Source organism: Electrona antarctica (assembly GCF_951216825.1).
Source record: "Electrona antarctica genome assembly, chromosome: 7".
NCBI classification, from domain to species: domain Eukaryota; kingdom Metazoa; phylum Chordata; class Actinopteri; order Myctophiformes; family Myctophidae; genus Electrona; species Electrona antarctica.
This window is the reverse complement of record NC_136812.1, coordinates 44,181,622-44,198,849: the sequence shown is the minus strand read 5'-3', so window position 1 is coordinate 44,198,849 and position 17,228 is coordinate 44,181,622. Positions and strand designations below refer to the sequence as shown.

General features: G+C 39.9%; 1 protein-coding gene across 1 annotated transcript; it reads right to left on the bottom strand.

Annotated features, from left to right (window-relative positions):
* Positions 1-285: 285 nt before the first annotated feature.
* Positions 286-16,815, bottom strand: LOC306926270 (vitellogenin-like; the record flags this gene model as incomplete). The annotated part of the gene is made up of 34 exons (XM_079505537.1): positions 286-392; positions 720-881; positions 1,055-1,220; positions 1,735-1,829; positions 2,058-2,152; positions 2,289-2,469; positions 2,613-2,739; positions 2,837-2,972; positions 3,096-3,241; positions 3,363-3,566; positions 3,644-3,727; positions 3,827-3,871; positions 3,982-4,313; positions 4,915-5,119; positions 5,290-5,434; positions 5,521-5,706; positions 6,521-6,617; positions 6,782-6,968; positions 7,070-7,189; positions 7,309-7,410; positions 7,504-7,628; positions 8,119-8,216; positions 8,310-8,527; positions 8,618-8,836; positions 8,919-9,044; positions 9,140-9,305; positions 9,617-9,774; positions 12,358-12,508; positions 12,601-12,740; positions 12,837-12,998; positions 13,085-13,336; positions 13,423-13,593; positions 14,535-14,555; positions 16,654-16,815. The coding sequence occupies 34 exons, from the start codon at positions 16,813-16,815 to the stop codon at positions 286-288; spliced, it is 5,091 nt and encodes a 1,696-aa protein (XP_079361663.1).
* Positions 16,816-17,228: the final 413 nt, after the last annotated feature.

Here is a 17,228-nt window from a genome sequence, read left to right as displayed (position 1 = left end):
GATCAGAAATCAGATAAATATGTCACCAGGAAAATAAATCATTGAACATGTGAGGCTGTGCGGGAAAGGCAGTCTGTCTTTACCACACAATAAACCTATATCTGGACAAACCTAGTAACTTTCAGAACATTTAGAAATAACTTCCAGACAACATATTTTGGGATTCTGTTTATGTTCTATATTTATTATCACATAACCCAGACAATTGAGCTGAGATAATAACAAATAACGTATAACTGAATGACACAAAATACCCAAAGGACACACAACATGACGCAAAAGAGTTTAAGCACAATCTGTGTTGCAGCTACAGGCCAGATGTGCGTCTGTTTTCTCCCTCAGGTCCACACTCATGTCGTAGCCAATGGTTTCAGACTGACTCACCATTGAATCTGCAGTTGTGAAGAGAGTGAAGTAGTTTGTTTATTAAAGGATCACCCATTAGAGACACATGAAAGAACCTCTAGTCTTCTGGGGGTCCTAAATAAGGCAAATACAATACAAATGTACAACTAATAATGAAAACAAAAATGATACAAAACCCAATTCACATTACAAAATGAAATCTAACAGTCAAATTTAACATACACAAATCACAAGTTAGTAACTGAGATTTCCCACTAAATCTTCCAGCTAAAGCTTATGAAACTGTTTTTATACATTTGTTCTTTTTTTCTTTCTTTTTTTATATTTAAAATTATATAATTTTATAGATTTACCAGCAGGCACACAGTGGAAGCCCACAGTGACAGGAGTGGTCTGGACAGCCACACAGCCAGTCAGACAGCGCAGCACCGGCTCAACAGAGTAGCATATGGACTCCTGCCCATGAACCATGATCTGCTTGCCCAACGCCACAGATTCAAGACGCATGCGGCACTCTGTAATGGAGATCGAGGTATGGATAATTTACTTGCTCTAAAGGCAATCCCTCATCTGTGTTTTTAGAGAGTCGCTTAATCCATGTGTGTAACATTTCAGATGCTTTTTATGTCACTAATCTTGGTTTATTATGCCATGGTTTTGAATGAAACACAAAAGGACTAGGTTTTACCAGTAGTGTCACCACAGCTCTCAGCAGGGAGCACCCAGGAATGGGCGAAGCTGACTGCATTCTTGGTCACGTGTCCGTTGGGAGTGCGGTACTCTTGTCTGACTTCCCCATCAGCCTTACCACAAAGTCCACATGTCTGTCCCTTCATCCAGTCCACCACTTTAACCTGAATGGAATGGCCATACATACCATATATTATGTCAGCTCACATTTAACAAAATATTTGAAGAGTATAGTCATTACACTGCATTTATGCTTTTACTTGGGGGTAGAACTAATGTTTTTTGTTGTTAATGTTTAAGCTCTATATTCAAATTGTAATCCCGGCTATAGTGTTCAGTAACGGTGGGTTCCCCATCCATCTCTCCAGCTCTTTGGTAAACACAACAGGTTGGGATTCCAATTTTATCCAATCAGGAGAGAGAATCAATGTTCCAATTCCAATTGTTTTCTCATTAGTCATTATTAAAGTTTTATCACTTCCAGTATTATATTGCATACTACATGTTGTATTAGTTCTCTCTCCTGATTGGATGACAATGGTATCCTGACCTGAAACTGTAGCAGGAGAGAAGGGGAGACCGCAGTTAGTGAACAAACAGTCTATACTATAGCAATGATTGCTATTGGAATATAGAGCTATTTAACACTTATTAAAAACAATGATTTAATTTTTTTACCTTCCATGTGTCCTTAGCAAAGTAGACTTCATGAAGTCCATGGCTTGGAGCATAGACAGCGATGCCCTCATCCTTAGGTATGATCTGGATTTGAGCTGATAGTAAAGCACATCACAATCATTTATTCAGGTCAGTTTAAATATTCAGGTCATCTGTGGCTTAAAAAGTATTTGAAGCAGAATGATAAGATTTGTCTCTGAGGAACAAATATGAGAAACCTTGGTTTGTCAGAAACATAATGCTTATTTTGGAAAAGTGAATTTGGCATGGTGGTTTTTACTGCTATATAGTGTCTGGAGGATGTAATTCATATTTGTATAAACCTGTGGGATCCTTGTATGGGAGGTGGTTGATGGGAATTTCCATTCCATGAATTAGCGCAATCATGCGATTGTTCTTTAGCTGCAGGTCAATGTCACTGAAAAGGCACACATGTAACAAATTATTATGGCATCATTATTATTATTATTATTATTAATAATAATAAAAATAATATTATTACATGGTTTAATATTATATATTTTTTATTATGGACATGGTTTTCAATGACTCACATGTCAGCAACTTTGACATTGATATAGTTCTGTCCAGTCACATATTTCTTCAGTAGAACCATGAACTTGAGTTCAGGGGTGCAATCCTGAGCCAGAACCTGCTGGCAAGAGACAGGCATCTCATTGGTGTAGCTCCTGTTGTTGAATGTGGTCATTTTGTTGTCGATGAAACTACATGTAGCTGTGAATATGTTGTTGGACAATTTATTGTTCAGACAAAACAAATTAATTAGAAGGAAAAATAATTCTCAAAATAGTGTTAATACATTTGTCTTTAGGCATGTGGGCAAATTGGCAAACAATACAAAATAAAATAATAACCACCTGCATTGGTCTCGGCGAGCAAATAGTGCAATTTGTTAACCATGTTGTCATCAAAAGGGGAAAGACCACTGAATTCATTAAGTGGCAGAGAGATGGGAAGAGGCATAGACATTTTGCAATAGGTCGCCTGCAAGAAGGAAACAACAATAATAAGGCATATTAAATAAATAAAACAAACAGAATACAGCTTCAGTGATCCAGGAACAAAATTTGATCCATCATACTTTTGGTGTTTTCAAAATGATGTCCAGAGTCCTTTCAGTTGTGGCGACCACAGTTAGTGACATTTGGTCTGCTGTGTTTTGTTCCCTTCCTCCAACCAGTGAATTGAGGATAGCAGCAGGAACATACTCGTAGGCACTATAACATAAAAGTCATGTTTAGAAATGGCTCTTTAAATTTGAAATGGGCCATAATTAGGAATGCATGCTATATACTGTATAAAGTACCACAGAATGTATGCACAGGTATGCTTAGAATTACATATTTGCATAGCGCAGAAGGATTGGTTTGACACATTTTTGCCAATCCACTTTCAGGCGGGCTGCAGGGTTTGGACCAACTAGACCAGTCTCAGTGGTGGTCACAAGCTGAAAACGCTGACTGGCCGTACCATAGACAACCTTGACCTGTAGGGATAAACATTCAGCTGATTTTTAAGTGTACCCTTTTACAACTGCAACAACACACATGGATATAGGGCAGCATCATGCTGTAAGATGGATGACGTAAAAATAAAAGGCTTCTTACCATAGCTTTATGCTTGCTAATCACAGTTCCCTCAATGATTAACCTCCAGTAGGTGTCATGCAAAGAAGAAACCTTTAACAGCGCTTTGGCATTAGTTTCGTCCAGGGCGCCAACTAACTGATATCCTTGCAACCTCTTGTCAGCTCTTATCACACGGAAGGTCAAGGAGATGAAATGGGAAACCTCGCTCAGGCATACAGTATTCTGAGGAACAGTGTTAACCGATGTAAATTCACCCACAGATTACACTTTTATTTCTGTCGAAGAGGATAAAGCTTTACCTGCTTGTAGATGGCCTCAAGACTTGAAGCACTTCTTCTGCTCTTGGAGTTTTGCACAGCTGAGGCGGCTTGAGAGATGATAGTCTGTACAAACGTCATAGGAGATTTGTGAGAAATTGATTGCCGTAATTTATTATTATTATAATTTTTGACTTATCCTGTCCCAAGATAAGTAAAATATACCTGCATCTTGTGGTTCCTCTGAAACGTATGGGGGTAAATGATAGCCTGTTTGGAACCAAAATATTCAGTCAGACTCCACTTTTTCATGAATTGTGATATGAAGAGCTCTTAATACACAGTATTTCTTTCTACGTAAAGTGATATTAATGAGTTACCTTCGAGATCTGAGCCGACCTGGAGGAGCTGGAAGAGCTGGAGCTAGAAGAACTGCGCACTGATCTGCTGGAGCTCAGCCTGCCATCAACGGTCTTGCTGCTGACGCCAGACCAGGAAATGGAGGAGACGGACGAGGACATGGAGCGAGAACTGCTGGAGCTGGAAGAAGAGGCAGTGCCATTCTTCAGACCAGGATACAGGATTTTCTTGAGTTTTTGCAAGACTGGTTTTCCCTCAGTGACTTCCTCTTCACATAGGTTTATGAACCTTTCTGCAGCCTTTGGTCCGAAGTGAACCTCCATCGACACTCCCTCAACGACTACTCCTTTAGCTGAAAACAAACCATGCATGACATTGCAATGTTAACAAGGGGGGTGTGTGTGTGTGTGTGTGTGTGTGTGTGTGTGTGTGTGTGTGTGTGTGTGTGTGTGCACGCGTATGTGTGTGCGTGCAGAGCCGGATTTACCTTGCTGAGGGCCCCCGGGCTGGAGCAAATTTGAGGGCCCCCCTTGGGGTGCGCGGCAGAGCCGCGTGTCCCGCGATTTGGCCTCGCGGCACAGCCGCGAGGCCGAAAAAAAATTGGGCTATTTTGTTTTCATTTTGGGGTACCCAGGCCCCTAAAAACAGAGGCAGGCAGGCAGAAGCTCTCAATGGTTTAACCATAATACAACTAAATACAATAACAATACACACATTTCACTTGAATTGGATTTAATTTTACAATTTTATAATTAAAAAAAAGATATATACATATATATATATATATATATTTTTTGGGGGCCCCCCTAGTCGGGGGCCCCCGGGCTTCAGCCCACCCTAGCCCAACGGTAAATCCGCCTCTGCGTGCGTGCGTGTGTGCGTGTGCGCGAGAGAGAGAGATTCATATAGTGTATATTTAATTGTATGTTGTATTTACTATTTAGAACACTTGCCAGGTTTCACATAAACAGCAACAGAATGCATTCCAATCAGTTTGTAGAAAGCAGTGTCCCTGATGAATGCAGCATTCTCTGAGACAATCTTAACACAACTCTTCATGGCAAGGGTAGCACAGTACTTCTTATTAAACTGGGCTGCCTTTACGAGGGGCTCCATGTTAACTGGCATATCAGGATAAAGCACCTCAGAAGACTTTGACTACAACAGAAGAAAGGAGTATAAGTATTTGGACTAAGCTAACTATCAGTGTATGTGTGTATGTGTGTATGTGTGTATGTGTGTATGTGTATGTGTGTGTGTGCATGCGTGCGTGCGTGCGTGCGTGCGTGCGTGCGTGCGTGCGCGCGCGCGTGCGTGCTGCAACTCACTGAGCTGCCAACAAGAGAGGAGTAGTAAATCATGGATGTCAGTCTCTCTTTGGATATGGGTTCCAAGATTTTGGCAGGGATGATGGGTGTGATTTTTGGAGCTGCAAAATCCTCTATATTTTGTACCACAGCATGAGTTTGAACTCTGTTGAAAGAATAAAGAGAGTTTCAAAGTTTGTACATTTTAGAAATTAATGGAAAGAAATACATGAAGAAAAATGTATGACTTACTGCACAGATGCAATGTACTCAGGCGCAGTAATGGGAAATGCCTCAATCTTGAAGTTGCCTTCAGCGATGTCAAGCCTTACTGCTATTTTTGCTGGCAAGAGAGAGTTGACCTTACCTCTTGTCAACACAGCAGCCTGGAGCATTGCAGTATTTACTCCCATCATAGCAAAGGTTTCCATAGCAATGCTAGGATAATGAGACAAATCATTTAAAATATTATTACAAGACCTGAGGCCGATTCTACAAATGCCCTCACTTTCAAGATTTTTCAAGACACAAATACAAGACACAGATATTTTTGATTAGCCAACGTATACATTCTAAAAGGACACATTCTGACTGGCTGCTACATGGCCTGGTATGGCAGCTGCACCGACCTCAACGAGGTCGGTGCACTATCAGGCTGTAATTGTACCTTTTAAACTAAAATTGCTGTATATACGGAACATAACCTCAAATTGCACCTTCTTAAACTAAATTGTGTTGTATACTGTATATGGAACATACAACATAACTTACTGTGAAGCTGTTCACATAATGTTTACCTAACTTTGCGACTACAGTGAAAAGATGCACATGTACATATGTTACTATTTGAATTCTCTTTCTTGCACTCTTATTCTATCTCTTTGTTTTCTGTGCTTGCTGTGTTTTGTTGTTTCAATGTTATGCTATCTATATGCTGCTGCATTGTCTGTAAGGAAGCCAAACAAAAATAAGTTTTACTCTTATGTACCTGTACACAAGATGTAACAATAAAGTACAACCTTGAACCCTGGAACCTTGAACCAGCTGCTTTCCCGGGTTGAATGGGTTAAATATATCGAAATGTTATTTCATTTAGAGGATAGCCCCTTGAGATGCATCATCTCGTTTTAGAGGGGGTCCTCGGGCACAACACAATGAATACAGTACTACACAGACATATAAATATTACTGTTATCTACTTATATATACTGTAGTAAGAGTGGTTGATTGATTAATTGATAGATTTTCTTACCTTGGTTTGATCTCAGTCTCAAGCTGACAGATGGCTGTCTCCAGTATGTGGGCAAGATTAAAGGTTTCTGGTAGTGGTGGAGTGGTCTTGGCCTTCACTATACCAAAACAAATACAGTATGGAAGCACTACTTAACCCACTCTACACACCATGGATTGTGCACTAGTACAACATACTAGAACTAATCCCAGAACTAATCCAAAGTGCATGTTACTTGCATTGGGCTGCAAGTTGTGGGTGTTATAGTCAATAAGTACTTACTTTGGACCGAAGCAACAGCCACAACAGCAGTTACAACACTGAGTTCCATGGGAAAGCCAGCTGCAGTGGGGATAATGCGACGCATTTCAGTAGACAGTATAGGTTTAGTATAATGGAAAGTTGTGCCAGACAGCAGAGTCTTTAAAGCATTCTTTCCATATGCTTCAACGGTGGGTCCAGTGGCAAGCTGCAGGGTAGAATTTTTCTTCATTATCACATTTCACAAGGTGGTCAAATACAATTTATTTAGCAATTTCAAGGATGGAAGGTTATGTTCTGGAATCGTACCGCAATGGCCTGGTCAATCACAGCCTTGTTGATGTTCGCAAAAGCAATTTCTTGTCCAAAGAATTTGATATACACAGATGCCAGGGGTTTGCTATTGGGCATACCTCTCCAATGCGAAAGCTGTTAAAAAAGGTCATACCATCTGTACATCTGTACAGTGCTTTCATTATGTGCATTTCATCCTGCACTGAGATGAACAATTTGTATTTGTACTCTTCTTCATGTTTCTCGTTGCTTACAGCTCTAAGGACACGCCTCATCTTGGTGACCCTGTCAGTGTTCTCCAAAATAGCAGGGTTTTTCAGAAGAGCCTCCTGGAGTCCCTCAGTTCTTACTCCAACCTGAACAAAAATGAAATAATGTATGAATTGCCTTTGCATTACCTTTTCATGAAATCAAATGTCACTAGAGGAAAACTGACAACTCGTCCACACCTCCAGAATATCAGCAGTTGCACCGGCCATGAAGCCACTGGCCTTAGCCACAATCGATCTGGGCAAGATTGTGGCAGCGTCATTGATGTAGAAAGCACTTGCGGCAGCACCAAGCATCAGGGGATCTTTCATATAGTGTAATGAGACGGTTTGAGGATACAGAAAAGATTAAGCAAAAGAAAACTAACAAACTCAAAGGGAAATTTCACTTTAAAAAAAAAATCGTTTTGCTTATTTTATCATCTACTCAGGCTTTTGTGAACACCCCAGACAGTGTTTAAGTTGCTCGATTCAGTATTTAGATATCCATTTTAGCTAACCCACCTATACAAACTATACATACAAACCACCTCAAACCCTAACCTAACCATAACCGCAAGCACGGGAGCAGGCGCTAGTCCGAGGTGCGGACGCATGTCGAACCAATGCTCCGTCGGACCATAGTATGCCTCCCCATACAAACCCTATACAAACCCTATACAAACCCATTGTAACTTCAAACTCTATTTTAACCATGTTAGATTCATCAAAAACACCTGTTATTTTTTCTGGTGACTTTTTTCAAAAGTGAAATATCACTTTAAATTCAACTTAAATTTAGATATTAGCTCTTACTGCTATACACATCCACATGGACTGCTTTGCTGAAACGGTAGCTCAGTCTGTCCAGTCTGGGGCTAAGGATCTTGACTGCAATGTCACAAGCTGCAGCACTGCAATGAAATAATGACATTGTTCAACGCAGATTGATTATTATTGTTTCATAAGGCGTGCGATGCTGACTGGGCCTGTAATGGAGCACTTACACTGACGCGTGGCTAGCTACGGTACTCTTAGCCAAGGACTTCATGTGAGAATAAGTGAAGCTCGCCACCTGCAGGTTCTCCTCCGTGGTCAGAACGTTAGCTAGTGTAGTCACCAGACCCATTGGTGGCCTGGTCTCAAACAGCACGATGGAAGAAAGCATACGCAGCTCTGGGTGGAGGGCCCTGTCCATGAACAGTTGAATAGCCACTTCCTGGACCTAATTTACAAGAGGAGATGAGAAATAGTATAGTAGTTTGAAGAGGTCCGCGTTGTGGATTATATACCCTGTTACTGAAAATTCACATACCGCCCTGGATTCCTTCTGTGCAATATTCCTCAGGGCCAAGATGGCTTCAGCATGGACTCTCATGGGCAGACCTGCAGCAGCATTGCCAAACATGGGGAGGACCTTTGTGATTGGCTTAATGCTAATAGGGTGACCAGCGTTACCCAGGACCTTCAGCAGCAGGATGAGCTCCTCAGTTGCACCACTGGCGAGGGCAGCTCTCAATTGATCATGGAGGGACTACAGAAAGAAAATGAACTATAAAGATTCTAATCCAGACATGGACCAAATATGTTTTGTATTATGTTACAGATATTTTTACCTTAACAAGCTCAGCAGGACAGACGACCTTCTCTGCACAATATTTTGCAATCATGGTACCGTAGCCAAGCAAGACAATTTCACGGAGAATGGGGTTGGCCACAATTTTGTCGTTGACTGCCAGGGCCTAGAGTCGACCAATACAAATGGATTATTCTCTTCCAATAACTTAACTCTTGTTAACTGGATAACAAGTACTGTGTCGTTTGAAGTTTCACCAACCGCAAAAAGCTTGATGGCTTCCAGATCTGATGTGACCATGTGCACAGATGCCACCAAAGCCTGAGCTACTTCAGCAACTGTAATGTGATCAGCCAAGAACTTCTCCTTGATGAATCTCAGAACAGCTGATGTTCCAATGGCAGGGATGGCATCCAGGATCCAGCGTCTGAGAAAATAAAAAGGTGAACGATCGAGGTCTATAGACAATTTTGATGAGTGACAACTCGTCCTTATACCTCATCTATGGTAGGCGCTTGACAGTAGAGTAGTCAAAACTGAATGAATAAAAGATTGTCTACACTCTAAGGTTTTTAATGCACGTGGTTCTTCAGACCTGTGAATTAGAACCTCTGGGGTTTTAAAACGTCACGTTGGTGCATTAAACGGGAGTCTGTCTTTCATGCATTCAATGTGGTCTATGTGCAACACCATTATAAAATGTTCCAGTGCATTTCCTTTCTCCAGGGGCAAACTAACCTGAAGGCAGGATTGGACTCAAACTGATTCCATAGTCTCTCAAGGTCTTCATAGCTGGCTGTACGAAGGAGCTGAATGAGTTCCATAAATTTGAGAGGTGCATCCTCATGGACCATTTCCACATTGGAGGTAGCCAGATGATTCAGAGTCTCCACAAGCTACAAACAGAGTAAATCATTGTAAATTTTTTGATGAATTGAACAAGGTGGACCCTCTTGTAAAGTAAACAAGTGTAATGCTTTATTGGGTCGTCCACTCACAGTTAACAGTTTTTGTATTGAGTTGTGCTTGAAATGTACTGTAATTCTGCAAACAAATGTTCATAAATACAATGAATCAATTAAAATGTGTCATTGAAGATTGACCATAATAGTTGTGATGCTCAAATTAATAGGACTAAAAAAAAGCCTGCTTTGGGGGTTTGGTCACTGCCTAAGCAAAAGCCCCCTGTACCCTTAAACAGATGCAGGTCCATGCACAGCTAAACATTGTGGCCAGGTCAATGTTAATGGACAGTTTTGTTTTTAAAAATGTATAAACAATGAAGTATAATAAGGAAATGGTGGGGTATAATGTAAAGTATTCATTTTAGGCCTGGGCCATGGCTCAGTGGTCCAGGCACCTTGGCTGGTAATCCAATCTGGCAGTGTGCCGCGGGTTCGACTCCCGATCCTGACAGCCCTTACTGCATGTCTTCCCCCCATCTCTCTCCCCATTTCCTGTCAGCCTACTGTCTGTCCCTCCATAAAAAATATAAAATAAATGTAAAAGCCACAAAAAACTAAAAAAAAGTATTCATTTTAACATGCAAATGGTACATCATTATCAGAGCTACAATTATCCTTCAAGTTATTGTTTGGCCCCAAAATGAGTGGATATATAGGTTTTGTAGAACGTTTTAGCATTTGTAGAAAATTTGGGGCTTAAATGTACTGTACTATTAAAGGGCCACTTCACCTCTTTGCAAAAAAACATTATGACATTTAGAAGATTTAGAACACTTTCCTGAGGTTTTATGCGTGTAATATGTGGTTTTAGATATTTGAGTATTTCAACGTGCCTGTGATGTCATAGGCACTGCATGGTCTCACTTCCTTCCTGGACTTACACAAAGTATTGTATATATTTGGCCGGCCCTCATTTGTTAAAAAAGTACATATAAAATAAATCATAAAATACAGGGGTCTTTCAGCAGGGCTGGACTGTGACAAAATAATTGGTGCTGGCATTTAATTGCCTATCAAAGCGAGAGTGAGAGAGAGAGAGAGAGAGAGAGAGCTCCACAAAGACGTTCAGCTAGTTATAAAGTAATTTTCTTTATAATGTGTTCTAATTCTATTTGTTTAAGCAGTCACAATGGCAAGTAGGTTATAGACCCTGTGTATGGATTGTATAGTAGTCAGCTGCCTGTAACTCTTACTCTGAGCTGATGGAAAGGAGAAAAAAATGGTCTTCCATAACTGTGTGTAAACATGCCACGGACATGGTATGCTGTTACACCGCATGTTAGACGTCTGATTCTGTGACCTGCCGTCATAGCAGTGATGGCAGGATGCAATGGACATAACCAGAATTTGATAGGTACCAAATGCGGTGTGACACGCATGGCATGCTTTTGACAAATTCCTCCATACGTTTTAGGTCCCACGGCTGCCTCGGGCTCAGTGGGAATGGTAGCCTCACAAAGTCCAATAACAACTTCCATTACAGGCTCATCAGACCCCAGGGGGTTCCTTGCAAATATGCCATAGTGTCATAGTAAATTATACATGTCGTACATATTTCGAAGAAACTTGGTGGCATTCAGTAAGTGGTCTCATGAAATAAGGACATTATAATGGTGGGTAAAAAAGAAAATATACAATATTGCCACAGAGAAGAAAATATAAAATGTAACACAGACAAGTAAAAAATAAAATATACTGTAACATCTTCCACAGACATATTGATGACGCCTGCTAGTAACTAGAGGTAAGTTTGTTGACTTCTGCAGCTACAATGGCTGAGTGGTGTTTGTTCTGTGCGCCATACAAAAATGGCAAACATTTATTGATTATAAGCAGTGGAGACACGTAAATGTGGAGAAGTAAATGGTTGTCCTGCCAGAGCCATGAGCATTGTTAAAATTAAAAGTAGAGAAGATGGTGGAAATGGATGGGGGGAGGAATACCAGACGACTCGCCCCTTTACCAACTCGCCCCCGCGAAATGTGTTAATGTAGTTAACAGTTAATTTAGTATTTCCCCCCTCTCTGAAATCTGAAATTATCTTGTATACAGATTTATTTGATTACTTCGATCTCTATACTCTGTAAAATTAAGAATAACATGAGACAGAGACAGTTAAGTTAATTTAGGACCTTCTAGCAGTTAATTTCATTTTATTAAACACATTTCTTCCATGTAGCCCATGTTTTGTAATGGCATCATCATGCTATTATGCCCGTGGATATACAGAGTGAACTTAACAATGATAAATTAATATGATAATACTTTTTATATAATCACCAACATGAATTATGTTTGTTATTTACAGCTATAGGTAGAGTAGTGGGGCGAGATGGAAAAGGGGCGACCGTACCTGTTACCAGAGGGGAGGAGGGTGAAGAGAGAAGGGTGGGGGTTGTTTCTGCACTGTTTCTGCGTCTGTTTTGTGTACTGGTATTTGTGTAACCCGAATAGCATATTCCCATAATCCCATTCATTATTTTATTAATCTTTATGAGTAATATGAAACAATACCTGAGCCTGTATGTTGTTGACCTTAATGAGCTGAAGTGGGGATTGAATAAGATCATCACCAAACTCATACTTCAGTGATCCACGGTGAACATACTCAGCTGCAATTGGCACAATCGGTGTCTTCTGAATCTCAAGGAAGCTGAACTTTTGTCTTAAGGAGTAATATGGAATAAAACATGAATCTGAGATTTCACAAAATGTAAAGCATTGCCATTGTGTTGAATGCTGTGTCTCTGAACTTACGTGGTCTTCACCTGAGCAGCACCGTTCCTCTCAACAAATGGTGAGAACTGAATCAGTTCACTGACACTTGCCTCCAATATCAGTGCACCAGTGGCAGCTGGCTTCAATATGTAATTGTATGCAGCAGCTCCCCTCAGGTTCTTTGTTCCCTGTGTATAGACACATAGTTATTTTATTATATGGCAAGTACTGTATACAGTAATGCATCTCAGGACAGAAAATGAATTGGCCTTCACCTGCTGGCACTCAGCACACTTCTTGGTGTAGACTAAACCGCTGTCCTTAATGATCTTCTCTTGGCAGTGCTGAAGGTCCTTGGACTTGGTCAGAAAGATGCGCTCAGCCTTTACGTCCTCAGTAATGGCATACAGGGTCTTGCATACACCCTGAGCTCCAGACTGAGAGACATTTGGGAAAGGTTACTGGAGAGCTCCCACTTTCTGTTTATGGATTTGTATGTAGCTGCAGGGGCTTTTGGACAAACCTCCTGCAGCTCATAGACATTCTGAGTCTTCTTAACGTTGAGCTGAAGGACGTTGAGGATGCCTCTGTAGATGTTCAACACCATTCCCGAGATTCTCTCAGGGGCATACACTTTACCCACAACACCACTGGCATACTCAAACTTGATAGGAATCATGAACTCAGCAGCCAGGGCAGCAGTGAGCTTAGTGGCTGGTATAAATGGATCATTGGGCAGGATACCACTGTACTCATAAAGTTCAGGTTCCACAAGCTATAGGGTATAAAGAACATTGTTTAATGTAAAGGAATGAGTACTTGTTGATATTTTGTCACCTTTGAAAATGATGACCTTTATACCTTAAGCAACAAGATATTGTGGGCAAGAGCACTGATGAGAACTTTGCTGCTGACTTTTATTCCAGCTGTCGCTAGACCCTGATCAGGCAGACCGCCCATGAGCACTGCCTCATACTTGTACACATAGGTCTTAGTTGCAGAAAATTCTGGATCTGTGAATACAATTTCCTTCTATTAGAAGAGGAATACAATAATACTTTATCATAACCATGCATTTATGAAAGATATAATTTGCAGAAACAATTTATTTTTGTGATTGTTGACAATATGGACAATATGGACAATATGCATAAAAGGGATATCACAAAGGGATAACACAAAATGTTTGGGGGCATTTTAACATCTACTCTGTCTTTTGTGTTTCACCCCAGACAGAGTTGTGGTTTTTCAATTACTTTTTAAATTTATTTTATAGCATGTTTGTATTTTCACAGTTATAGTGGATTTGTATAGGAAGTGTCAGTTAAATATAAAATATCTAAATACCAAATAGCTATACTAAATCAAGCTGTCTGGTGTGCTCAGAAAAGCCAGAGTAGATGTTAAAATGACCTCATGCTTGAAAGTGAATTTTCCCTTTAAGTTTCATATGGCTATTAGATTAAAGGACCACTTCACCACTTTTCAACCTATCTTCATATAATTGGTCCTCAGTCCTCACTAATAATCATGATAAAATGCCACCATTTTTTTCTACTCAGTCTGTGTCTCATAGGAGGGCTGTGGGCAGTTCAGAAACCTGTCCACCAGTCACATCATCGATGGGGAATCCATCGATTCCCCATCGATGATATATAGAAACTATATAGAACTATATAGAAACTGCAGGCTTTCTAGTCCTGAAAGGTTGCAATGCGAAAATAGAAGCCATCATTCTCACATCATTCTCACAATAATACAAATCTCATCTGTTTAAAAAACATCTGACTAATGATCATGTCACTGGTGGACGGGTTTCTGAACTGCCCACAGCCCATATGAGACACAGACTGAGTAGAAAAAAATTGTGCCATTAGTATCATATTAGTAGTATTATATGAAGATAGGTTGAAAAGTGGTGAAGTGGTCCTTTAATGCTAATACTATTTAGTATTATTACAGTGTGCACGTACCAAAGTTAAGGTGTTGACCAGCTAAAAGGAAATGACACAAGATTAGTGTGAACTACCGCCATAATTCCATTCCATACTTAGTATATTCCTAACTCCTCTTACTCTTTTCAACATACAAAAAAAGCATACACCTACTGCAGACACATCTACTAATCCTTTCTTTCCATTGACACATTGATACAACTTGCATTGAGTTTTCCAATAAATGTGGATAACACTTTACCGGCAAATTGCTATTTTTGAACGTCATAATAAATATTAAGCCATTTTACGCGAAAAGCAAAAACAAACAAAAACAAAACAAAAAAACAACAGCATTACTTTGGACTTCCATAAGAAACCTGTTTCTAGTCAGAAAAAGGAAAATACACACTATAACCCTATAACTATAACACTATAACTGCATGCCTGTCTTGTAGCAGTCTCAAGTAATGGCACAGTGAGAATGCCATAGTAGGCATAGTAATTACATGGTAATGTCATTTATAAAAGGTGTAACGTTTTATGAACAGGGCAAATCATCATCACTCACCCACAAGGGCCAGAGTCATTAAGAGCACAAGCCCTCTCATGGCTCTCACTGTGGAAAACTCCAAGCAGCTCCAGGCAGCTCCTTTAACAGAAAAATGTCCTGGGGACAAGGCCCTGGTTAGCATAGTGATCATGACATTGTTTACAAAGTCACCTCTCGCGTATGCCATTGGATGGATTGTTATCTCAGGTTTCAGATTTGGACAGCCCTTTGGCTGTTATTGGTTAGGTTCAGGTTAGGGCCACCTGACTTGTATTCTACTGACATATCCCAGGTCAGCATGAAGCATCGGTTCCACATTGTTTGTCGTGTCTCTCTATGCCGCATTTTTTGGATGATTCGAAAATCCAGCTGATTAACTTGATGTAATAGTAAAAGTAGTCTGGATTTAGTTGTTCCTTTGTTTTTGTGTCGTTTTTTGTTTGGTTAGTTTTTTTTAAATATATTTATCTAGAATCAGTGTTGACATAATGACAAAACCCTTTTTACCCCCATTTGTTCAGTTGACATTAACAATAATATTTGCTTGACCTCTGACAGTCTTCATGAGCCAAATGGTCATCATGAGGCATCTGTAACTAAAGTGAAGAAAAGACATACACCAGTGATTCTATTGCTGGGAGCAAAACTTGTATTTAGAAGCAATTATATAATGTGGCATGTCTCCTATTCAAAGTTAAAATAACATTGGCACATGGTGACTATACTGTAAGTATTTGCTCACTTTATCTCTCCTTAATGGTCAAGATGACCATTGCTGACATGTCATTTCAGCATGTTTGTTCTAGATGTGATGCCAACGTTTAAACATCACTATTGAATTATTTCTGTGAAACACAAAGCTAACATTATTTGAACTTCTTAAACATTATATAACTTAAACAAAGCAGCAAAGTTATTCAGCAAAACTTAATTTCCAACAGTTTTGACACGTTTAAATTCATCAACTGTATTTCAACTGTATTGGGAGTTAGCTAGGTTACAGTTATAAAATGACAACACTGTATGACATGATATTCATTGATATCACAGAACATTGCAGGCAGACATGATGAATCAAAACAAAGGTTCTGGCACAGGTCACAATCTGTAATATGTTTGACTGAGATGAGATAGATAAAGGCAAAGATGCATTCACTAGTATTTGAGTAAGTAGATTTAGAAATGTTTGGAAAGGGATTTATGATTGTGTGGCAATTGTATCTTTGACTACCACGTACTAAACAGATGAGGCCTTGCAGCCCCCATGTGATCCTAATTTAACCCTCCAATGCCACACCACAATTAGGGAACCGTGCACTGCTTTAGACCAGGGGTGGACAAACACCCAAACCAATATTTGTGATAATTGATTAACAGGGAAGATGTTAATTGATATTTACAAACTGTCATCCCAAACAACCAGGCCAAACAATTTTTAAAATCCTGATTTACTCAAGATTAAAATAAATAAATAAAGAAAAGAAAAAAATATCACCTCAGGGTGGGACCATGCAGATAAAAAATATCTAACCTAAACTAACAAAAACAGAGAAATTAACAAATGAAAGGCACACACACGCACGCACGCACGCACACACATTTAACCGATGGTGTTTGGAGGCTAGCTAGGAGGAAGATGTCTGAAGACTCAGTGGAGACACCAAACAGGAGCCAATCAGGCTCCATGGCCGAGACTATGCTTTTCTTTTCACACTGTCCGTCCATCGGTCCGTCCGTTTGTCTGTAAACAGCAATCTCCAGCACCATTATTGGCCCGATCGACACACTGAATTGTTCAGATCGGCCTGTTATAGTGCCATCAGGAGGCTGATTTTGGTTCAAACATCACATACATCGGTACACAGTATCTCTATAGTCATGTGATCCACATATTACATCCTGATTGGTCATTGCTGGCCCACAATAACCTACCTGACCTGGCGGAGTGAGTTCTATTTCATAGTAGGGTTAGAAGTCATCACCATGATAATTCAGCCTTACAGTATGTAAGAAAGAACATTCCACATGTATACAACAGGTGTTCACATACTGTACATTTCCTATTTGTTATTAAAACAAGCAACATAAGTTTGTAACTTGATGACATGATGGGTTGTGTTATTAAAATGGTAATGAAATAAAGGTGTGAGCTCTTTTATTGGAACTTTTTGATTAACATG